Raw genomic sequence first — 10606 nt, 5'->3', positions numbered from 1 at the left:
TCAAAGAGCCCTTCATTTAGAAAAACAGCCTCAGCTCGATCATAATTGTCAATCCAAGTTTGGTTGGCAAGTACTCGATCAATCTTGGAAAAGATTCTCTCATCGCCATGTTGTTTATTAGACCAGGTGTATGTTGGAATTTATTTTACCAAGATCTTAGATCTACTCACAAGTATGTTGTTTAACACCCTAAATATGAACTTTCTAAAACGATAATATAAACACATACAAAGTTAAGAAAACCTTACATTGATGCAGCGGAATTAATATCTCCTTCCACTCAGATCTCTAACCCTTGTATCCTTTCTGTAGCAGAATATAATCAAGATATGAGCCCGAATGTTCTTCTTCTTTAAGTTTGATCCTTCACAGTCTTCCAATCTATGATTGAGTTACTGCTTGCTGTGTGTGGGCACTTACTCTCTCACTAGGGTTTGAAATTGATGAAGGGAAAAGAGAAGAGGGATTTCGGCCAGGTATAGAAAGTGGGGAAGGCTCAGTTTTTCTGAAGAGAGAAATTTCTGTCAGAAAGGCTTGTGAAAACTTATGTTAAAAACTTATGATTTGACTGAGCCATCACTTTCTATTTATAGGCAACTACTAGGTTTAGGTTAGGAATTATTTGGCATTAAAATAATGAAAATATTAATTTGAAAAACCTCATTAAGTGGCCGGCCAAGGTGTAGTAGTGGGCCCCACTTGATTTTGCAGTTTTATCAAATTTTATCTCTATTTTCTCAAAAACGCCAATTTTCCAATTCTAACCTTTTAAATGCCAAAACTAATTATTTAATAACTAAAATAGATTATTAAATAATATTGTCATTTACTTTAATTATTAATTAGACATATAAAGTCCATTAATAAATAAATAAACCTAGAAACTCTTTTCTTTACAATTTCACCCCTACTTAGTGAAAATTCATAAAATTAGACATAGTCTAACTTTAGAATTATAATTGATCAATCACGAATCAATTAATGAGTCTTACAAGCAAAATATTCTCAACTAGAATGGGGACCATGGATCTATATGCTGAGCTTTGTTGTGAAAATTGTGTACGTAAGTATACGCAATCGTAACAAGTAATAAAGTGATAAATCGAGTATCGTCTCCACAGGGATTGAAAATTGGAAATTAATTTATAAAACTAATTACTCACAAATTGGTTCAAACAAAAATAAAATAAATTGTTGAGAATATGTAAAAATTAATAAACGCAAACTATGAAGTAAACAAGCTAGAACTATTAAATTGACCTAAAAAAATGCAAAGTTGATATAATGGTGCAAATGAGTATTGTTGTAAATTGATGATGTCAACTAGGAATCTAAAATGTCATAATCCTTTTTCCAAAGTATTTATGGTTTGATTCTCTAATTAATTAACATATTCCTATGCCCAATTAATTTTAAGAATACCAATTTAAGCACAATTCCTTCAAGTCATACAAGGTAAATAACACATTCCTATGCTATTTACAAATCACACTTTTCCAAGTTGATATTCATGCATCATTCAAGCAATTCCACTAACCCTATTTTTTCCAAAATTAAGATTAGCTAGTACCTACTAATGGTGATCAAGCAAAAGTAAGCAATTGCACAATAAACACTCTTGAATGAACAAAACCAATTCACTAAACATAGCAATAAAATACCAAATCACAATTTAAGTCAACAAAATAATTCTAGCAAAATAAAAATTAACTCATAAAGAATTGTGCAAAAATTACAAAGTTTAAAAGAAAAGAGATATAGAAATAAAAACCCATTTGGAGCTTGTCACAATACTCCAAGTTCCTCTTCCAAATTTCTCTTCTTCTTCCTCTTAATTTTTACCAATCTCTAAATAAAAATGCTAAAAACTAACACTCAAATAAAACTCTCTCTCTCTCTCTCTCTTTTTCTTTCTTTTTCTTCTTCTTTTTCTTCATTTCTTGCTGAGATGTAGCGATGTAGCTGTAGCAGCCCAAAACTCAGCCGCCCTCTTTTTTCCACAATTGTTTCACGCCTCCTCTGCTTCTTTTCTTTTGTTCATCTCATATATGCATATATCAACTAGCCCTCTCTTTCACCAATCAGGTCTCCTTCTCTTGGGTGATAATTGTTAAGGCCCAACTATAAAAGAAACAAAATGATCAACCCATCCTTTTTTTCATTTGTCTTTTCTTTTCTTTGTAACACTTTGATGAATTGATGAATTAAAAGCCCAATATGTTAATTATTAGCCCACTATAAATAATTATCAATCAATTTAAGCTTTAGTGGTTCCAACAACACTTTAATGAAATATTAGTTCTGTAATTTTGACACATGTGATAAGTTTAAAATGTGCATTTAAACATTCTACAAAAATACACAACATTAAGATTAACACTTATAAAATGGAAAACTAAATTAATTTGATAAAATATTACAAAATTAATCTAAAAAATATTAAAATTAAGATTTATGGAAAACTAAATAAAACTAAGTAAAAATTATTTTAATAAGCTAAAAAATGTTTGAGAACAAAACTAATTTAATGGACAAAAAAAACCAAATAACTCTATAATCATAGAGTTATCACACCCCAAACTTAAAACTTTGCTTGTCCTCAAGCAAAAGGAAAAATAAACAAAATAAAGCAAGAGGCAATATGACACTAAAATTGGTGATCTCCACATTTCCCTTAAAGGTTGATTAATGAACATAGCTTAGAGAAAAAAAATATAAAGATTGTCCAATGATTGTGAAAAATTCAAGAACAAGTTTCATTCCAATTTTGATTACTCCAAGTGTGTGTGTGAAATGTCTTTTCTCAAAATATTGCTTGCAATTTAGATCAATTTATGCAAATATGAATTAAGCACAAAATCTCTAAAGTGACAAAGTCTCATAGGTTTGTTTTTCATCTCTCTCTCCACTAATGTAGACAAACACAAAACCAAAGATCAAAAGGACTTGTTCAAGCTTGTAATGTAAGGCTTAGGTGAAGGTGGTTAAGAGAAGTTATTTTTGGCTCAAATCACCTACAAGCACCTTAATTTTCCTAAGACCAAAATGAGACCTCACACTTACTTCCTCAAAGAATATCCCACACAAAATTTGATTATTAATATTGCCAGGAGTTATAGCAATGCCTTAGCATAGCATTTTTTTTTTCTGTGTCTCTGCTCTAGAATGCTGGAGCAATGCTATAACACCTGTGACTTCAAGCTTCTAAAAAAAAAATCCTGCTCTCTTTTTTTTTTTTTTTTGCAAGGGGTGACACACCCCAAACTTAATTTTAAACACACTTTTTTTTCAAGGGGTGGCACACCCCAAACTTAAGTTTGAACACTCTTTCTTTTTTTCAAGGGGTGGCACACCCCAAACTTAATTTTAAACATTCTTTTTTTTCTTCTTCTTCTTTTTTTTTTTTTGAATAACTAACAATACAAATATAATAATGGCAATATACACAAAATATGGTAACTCTCCCCAACTTAAAATTCAACATTGTCCCCAATGGTGAGAATAATAAAGTACCACAATGAAAACACTCACCCAATTACCACTCTACCAAAATTGCACTCCTCCCACCCCCTTCATGACACAACAAACAAAATCTTGGAATAATAAGGTGCTCAAAGGGTATATGGTGAGAAGATTTGTATTTAGCTAGGCTTACATATGGTAAAAAAAAAAAAATAAAGGGATCAATTATGCTCAAAGGGGGTGACTAGGGATGAAATAATACTATGGTTAGCTCGAAAGGCTCAAACGGTCCAAAAATAGCCTAAATCATGTCTTTGGTTAAGCATTGTCTAGGATTTCGCCTCAAGAGAGAATCAAACAAAATTGTAAGACTTGTGAGATCACAAAATCATATATTTACACAAACTTTCACCAAATCACACACAATAAAATGATCAAGGCATTTGTGCTCAAAATTAGCCATATCTCAATCAAAATGAAACTAGCACAAGAATTAGTCACAAGCTCAAACAATATTTACATTTTTCAACAAGCTATGCACACTATCAATCATGTATTAGAATGTGAAAAAATCACCAAACCAAAGCACATATGCCTCAATTTTTATTTTTATTTTTTTCAAACAAGCAAAATAAAAGAAAAGAAGAAAAGAAAAATATTTAGTTTCCCAAACCATTGTATGCACAAAATTCTCAAATATGTGTGAGCAAGTTTAAAATTAATAAAGAAGAGTTAAAGAGGAGAACATGGTCACGCACGTTTTGATGAGGTTCCATCCGTGCATTAATGTACTTCTTAGTTGCGTCAAAGCGTGACTGAAGTGATGCCTTACCGAATAGCTCATTTAACTTCGTCATAACTTCAGCAGCCTTTTCGGTTTTAGAAAACTGAGTTTTGAGGGTGTCAACCATGCTAGAAAGCATAAAGTATAGAGCTTTGTCATTTGCTTTCTGCCAACGCTCATACTTTTCTTTCACAGCTTTGGATGCATTGTCCCCAGGCACTTCAGGTGACGGCTCAGTTAAAACAAACAAGGCACTTTCTCCTATGAGAGCAATATTAATGTTCTCATTCCACTTATTAAAGTTAGATCCATTCAGCTTGTTTTCAGTCAATAGTGATAACATGGGAGTCATTTTGATAATACAGGATACTACATAATAATAGAAATCAACAAATAGAAATTAATAATGGTTTAACACAAAATCAATTCAGAAATTATAAGCACATAGCAAGTAAGAATGATATGAGAAAATACTTAAAAATTCAATCCTAAATAATTTCCAAGGTTTTTCAACAAACTGATATCAGTGTCCCGTTTAGGCGAGAGTCAAAGCTACCATCCATTGAATAGAGTTGTCAGCTCATCTAAAATGTTTGTATGTGTAAGTGTTTTTATTATTGATGCAAATTCTATAATATTTACAACTCTTCATAGAGTTATATTACATAAACACTAGAAACTTTTCTATGTTTATTAATAATTGTTCATTCTAATACAATTATTAAGAATTTGTTTAATAAAAGGATCTTTTGATGTGATAGGGGTGGAGAAAAGTTAAGAAAACTATGCAGTTCAACGATCTTTTATATCTAATGAACTCTGGATAGTATTCAACTTCACATAAACTCTATCACACTTAGAGAATCATGATCTTTACAACCTTTAGGGGTGGATCATAATCTCTATATACTTAGGGGTGGAGGTTATCTATAGTACCCTATATGTATATACTTAGGGGTGGAGCATATTCCACAATTCCCTATGTAACACATATCTTCTTTAAACATGGAAGTAATATAATGAGTCAGCTATTATCAATATAAATCCTTGATCTTGATTGTATGTTCCATTTCGATTTTACTGTTGTAAGTAAAAATTTGATACTTTTGAAAGTTCTTTGTTAAAGTTTCACACTACCTTAATTGAGTGGGAGAATTTGAAAGTTCTATACCCATCTTCATCAGGTTGATACTTGTGATAGATACTTAAGAACACTACTGAAAAGTAAATCTAACCATTCACATGGATAGGAATAGCTTATCAGAATTATGAGAATAAGATAAAGAACTCTAGTTCAGTCCATTCGAATGACTTGAATCTAGAATTCTTAATCCTCATAAAATTTGATGGTATCTTAATTTTGATTACTTTATCTCTGGCATGTATTTTTCACTTCAAATACTGGTCTGCTATGTTGATGACTTAGTCTTAACTTAATGTTTCAGACTAATACAAAAGTCACAACTAGATAACTCTCCAAACAATCAGAGGTTAAAAGTATTATTTAACCAGACATCTGTTATTGAGTGGGAGCTATCTGAGATGTAATCAAATAGGGAACATTAGAAGATATTCAAGAAAGATTTATGAAAGTGATCTATATGTTAGATATTAAGGAACTGTGTATCAGTTGTCCTTGTATCTCACCAACTCATTTCGAGATTTCATGAGATGGTGCTTACTTTGGGGGTGGAGGAATTATTGTATAATAATTCAAGCTCTACCAGAGACGAATTATAACTTTGTGTGTTCGAAAATCCAAGAAAGTTATATCACTGAAGAAAAGTCTACACTGTATTATCTCAATTACATATTTTAAAATATGAGAGATATGTCTTCTGTTAATTCAGATGTACCTTAAAATAGTAAAGATTTCAGTATCCCTTGATGAGTAAAGCATATAGTAAAGGATGTTTCATATGTGTATTTATGAACTAGTTTCTAGAAGTTTGGGTGGATTCAAATATACTACACTTGATCTGAAGATCAAGACATCAGATTGACCTATTTGCACAGTTTGTTTTATGTTAGTGCAAGTGGGAGTTTGTTGGGTTTTATGCCCTAAATAAAACTCTTTACAATCTGATTAGTTATCAATATAAGAAATTTGAAGTGATTGATGTTTGCATGAATTTTACATGCTAATGGTTTAAATATGTTTATTACTATTTCACACAGAATCAGTTAAATCCAGATCATATGTTTATTCACAATTACAGTATAGTCAACACAGTGGAATGTGATTGTGATCATATGTATCAAAAGAATAAGTCCCTGTTTCATCAGTGTTATTGGATTTACACTAATGTGATAATCAGCGATGATGTGTACTTACACTTGGAGTAAGTGTTATGTTCTTTTCAGGACTTTAGTAAAGTATACTAGTTTCGAATGTATGGAGTATACATTGGACTGGACCGATATTGCAACTAAGTTAAGATATTACAAACTTACCGTTATACATATCTTTCCAAGTCAATATCAGTAGTTGATCTTAAGATTAAAAGAAACTAAATCCTGATATGCTTAGGCTCAACTCAGGAGTGCTATTCATGTTCTTTGATTTATTAGTTAAGCCTACTTTTAGGTCAGGGTGATACGTATATTTTGGGAACATGATAGTATGATTGAGTGGGAGTGCTGAACATAAATATGGAATCTATAGCTTCTACTGGTGTATAGAAGTAAAGTGATGATTCCCTTCGAGCTTAGCAAATAGAAGTAAATGGATGAGCTCTTGTTTAACTGACTAATTATTAGATCACTAAACACCATTTACAGGTAGCTAAGTGTTTTAAGGGGCAAAATACATTGAGGGGTGAGAACGGTAAAGAAATCCCATCTCGATGTAGATCATCTATATAGAGGATCTTTAAATCACAATAAGATTATAACAATGGACTCAATAATTGATTCGTGATTGATCAATTATAATTCTAAAGTTAGACTATGTCTAATTTTATGAATTTTCACTAAGTAGGGGTGAAATTGTAAAGAAAAGAGATTCTAGGTTTATTTATTTATTAATGGACTTTATATGTCTACTTAATAATTAAATTAAATGACAATATTATTTAATAATCTATTTTAGTTATTAAATAATTAGTTTTGGCATTTAAAAGGTTAGAATTGGAAAACTGGCGTTTTTGAGAAAATAGAAATAAAATTTGATAAAACTGCAAAATCAAGTGGGGCCCACTACTACACCTTGGCCGGCCACTTATTGAGGAGTTTCAAATTGATTTTTTCATTATTTTAATGCCAAATTATTCCTAACCTAAACCTAGTAGTTGCCTATAAATAGAAAGTGATGACTCAGTCAAATCATAAGTTTTCACAAGCTTTTCTGACAGAAATTTCTCTCTTCAGAAAAACTGAGCCTTTCCCACTTTCTATACCTGGCCGAAATCCTTCTTCTCTTTTCTTCTTCATAAATTTCGAACCCTAGTGAAAGAGTAAGTGCCCACACACAGCAAGCAGTAACTCAATGATAGATTGGAAGACTGTGAAGGATCAAACTTAAAGAAGAAGGACATTCGGGCTCAGATCTTGATTATACTCTGCTACAGAAAGGATACAAGGGTTAGAGAACTGAGTGAAAGGAGACATTAATTCCACTGCATCAATGTAAGGTTTTCTTAACTTTATATGTGTTTAATTTATCGTTTTAGAAAGTTCATATTTAGGGTGTTTAAACAACATACTTGTGAGTAGATCTAAGATCCTGGTAAAATAAATTCCAACAGTATGTTGTTTAACACCCTAAATATGAACTTTCTAAAACGATAATATAAACACATATAAAATTAAGAAAAACTTACATTGATGCAGCGGAATTAATGTCTCCTTCCACTCAGATCTCTAACCCTTGTATCCTTTCTGTAGCAGAGTATAATCAAAATCTGAGCCCGAATGTCCTTCTTCTTTAAGTTTGATCCTTCACAGTCTTCCAATCTATGATTGAGTTACTGCTTGCTGTGTGTGGGCACTTACTTTTTCACTAGGGTCACGAAATATAGAAGATAGAAAAGAGAAGAATGGTTTCGGCCAGGTATAGAAAAGGGAAGGCTCAGTTTTTCTGAAGAGAGAAATTTCTGTCAGATAACTTATGAAAGCATGTGATTTGACTGAGCCATCACTTTCTATTTATAGGCAACTACTAGGTTTAGGTTAGGAATTATTTGGCATTAAAATAATGTAAATATTAATTTGAAATTCCACAAATAGTGGCCGACCATGGTGTAGTTTATGGGCCCCACTTGATTTTGCAGTTTTAACAAATTTTATTTCTATTTTCTCAAAAACACCAATTTTCTAATTCTAACCATTTAAATGCCAAAACTAATTATTTAATAACTAAAATATATTATTAAATAATATTGTCATTTAATTTAATTATCAACTAGACATATAAAGTCCATTAATAAATAAATAAACCTAGAATCTCTTTTCTTTACAATTTCACCCCTACTTAGTGAAAATTCACAAATTAGACATAGTCTAACTTTAGAATTATAATTGATCAATCACGAATCAATTATTGAGTCTTACAAGCAGAATGTTCTCAACTAGAATGGGGACCATGAATCTATATGCTGAGCTTCGAATAAGTGAACCAAATTTACCAAGTAAATTCCTATTTATTAATTCTTCGTTGAATCCACTCTTAGAACTTAGAATTGCACTCTCAGACTTATTTAGAGCATATTATATGTTCCACGATATCAATATGCTATATCATTTAACCATTGTTATAATCTTATTGTGATTTAAAGATCCTCTATATAGATGATCTACATCGAGATGGGATTTCTTTACCGTTCTCACCCCTCAATGTTTTTTGCCCCTTAAAACACTTAGCTACCTGTAAATGGTGTTTAGTGATCTAATAATTAGTCAGTTAAACAAGAGCTCATCCATTTACTTCTATTTGCTAAGCTCGAATGAAATCATTACTGGACTTCTATACACCAGTAGAAGCTATAGATTCCATATTTATGTTCAGCACTCCCACTCAATCATACTATCATGTTCCCAAAATATACGTATCACCCTGACCTAAAAGTACGCTTAACTAATAAATCAAAGAACATGAATAGCACTCCTGAGTTTAACCTAAGCATATTAGGATTTAGATTCTTTTAATCTTAAGATCAACTACTGATATTGACTTGGAAAGATATATATATATAACGGTAAGTTTGTAATATCTTAACTTAGTTGCAATATCGGTCCAGTCCAATGTATACTCCATACATTCGAAACTAGTATACTTTACTAATGTCCTGGAAAGAACATAACACTTACTCCAAGTGTAAGTACACATCATCGCTGATTATCACATTAGTGTAAATCCAATAACACTGATGAAACAGGGACAAAGTCTTTTGATTCATATGATCACAATCACATTCCATTGTGTTGACGATATTGTAATTGTGAATAAACATATGATCTGGATTTAACTGATTCTGTATGTAAATGTAATAAACATATTAAACCATTAGCATGTAAAATTCATGCAAACATAAATCACTTCAAATTTCTTATATTGATAACTAATCAGATCGTAAAGAGTTTTATTTAGGGCATAAAACCCAACAGTGTAGAAGTTACCACTAGCCTTGATGTCCTCCAATTGACACGAGTTTACACACTGTAAGAACTCATTATCAGGGTAAAATTTGACTTTGTGCCCCACTCTTTCTTCCTTCGAGAGGATGTCATTGAAATCCCCCATTAAACACCAGTTTTCATCAGTGTTCAAGTCCATCAAGTCTTTCCAGAATATCCTTCTCTCACCCCTGTTATTTGAAGCATAAACAACAGTTAAAAGACTGCAAAAACCTTCAACTGTTGACAACTTTAAATGCATAAGTTGGCTAGTGCATTTAAGGATGTCAACAGTGAACCTCCAAGGGTTCGAAGCAATAGCAATCTTTCCACCTCTATGCCAAGCAATATTAGAAGAAAAACACCAATTTTGAAAAACATTCAAGTACAAGGTACTAAGCTTTGGAGCCTTGACTCTAGTCTCAAGGAGCCCAACAAAATCAACCTTTTGGGAATTAATAAGTTGCTTTATTAATTGTTGTTTTTGTTGATTGTTGGCTCCTCTCACATTCCAACATAGAAGTCTATCCATTGGAGAGAGAGGGAGCTCCCCCCTCCAGTTTCAACCAAATTTGCATAAATCTCCCCTATTTCAGCAGCCTCCTCTAGTTCCTCCAGAACCTGAAAACCATTTTGCACGGCTTTCATTGATGAACCTGCTGATACAAAGGCATTGCTAACATTCTTTTTTCTAGTGTCAGCAACCTTTGTAAAGCCTTCATTATCAACTTTCTTCTCTTGTCTCAT

General features: G+C 31.9%; 1 protein-coding gene across 1 annotated transcript; it reads right to left on the bottom strand.

Moving 5' to 3' along the window:
- Nucleotides 1-2026: 2026 nt before the first annotated feature.
- Nucleotides 2027-4751, bottom strand: LOC133036345 (uncharacterized). Its single transcript, XM_061112989.1, has 2 exons — nucleotides 4221-4751; nucleotides 2027-2121 (listed from the first exon to the last, which is right to left on the bottom strand). The coding sequence occupies exons 1-2, from the start codon at nucleotides 4596-4598 to the stop codon at nucleotides 2062-2064; spliced, it is 438 nt and encodes a 145-aa protein (XP_060968972.1). The 5' UTR covers nucleotides 4599-4751; the 3' UTR covers nucleotides 2027-2061.
- Between the last annotated feature and the right edge of the window lie 5855 nt (nucleotides 4752-10606).

This window comes from Cannabis sativa, chromosome 3 (assembly GCF_029168945.1).
Source record: "Cannabis sativa cultivar Pink pepper isolate KNU-18-1 chromosome 3, ASM2916894v1, whole genome shotgun sequence".
Lineage (NCBI taxonomy): Eukaryota > Viridiplantae > Streptophyta > Magnoliopsida > Rosales > Cannabaceae > Cannabis > Cannabis sativa.
The sequence above is the reverse complement of the archived record's forward strand: the minus strand, read 5'-3'. Positions and strand labels throughout refer to the sequence as shown.

Excerpts from the sequence above, each read along its gene's own strand:
- LOC133036345 (XM_061112989.1), bottom strand. The coding sequence starts at position 4,598 with ATGACTCCCATGTTATCACTATTGACTGAAAACAAGCTGAATGGATCT. Across the intron at positions 2,122-4,220 it reads GGATGGAACCTCATCAAAAC|TTGGGCCTTAACAATTATCA; the intron begins GTGCGTGACCAT and ends TTTCTTTTATAG.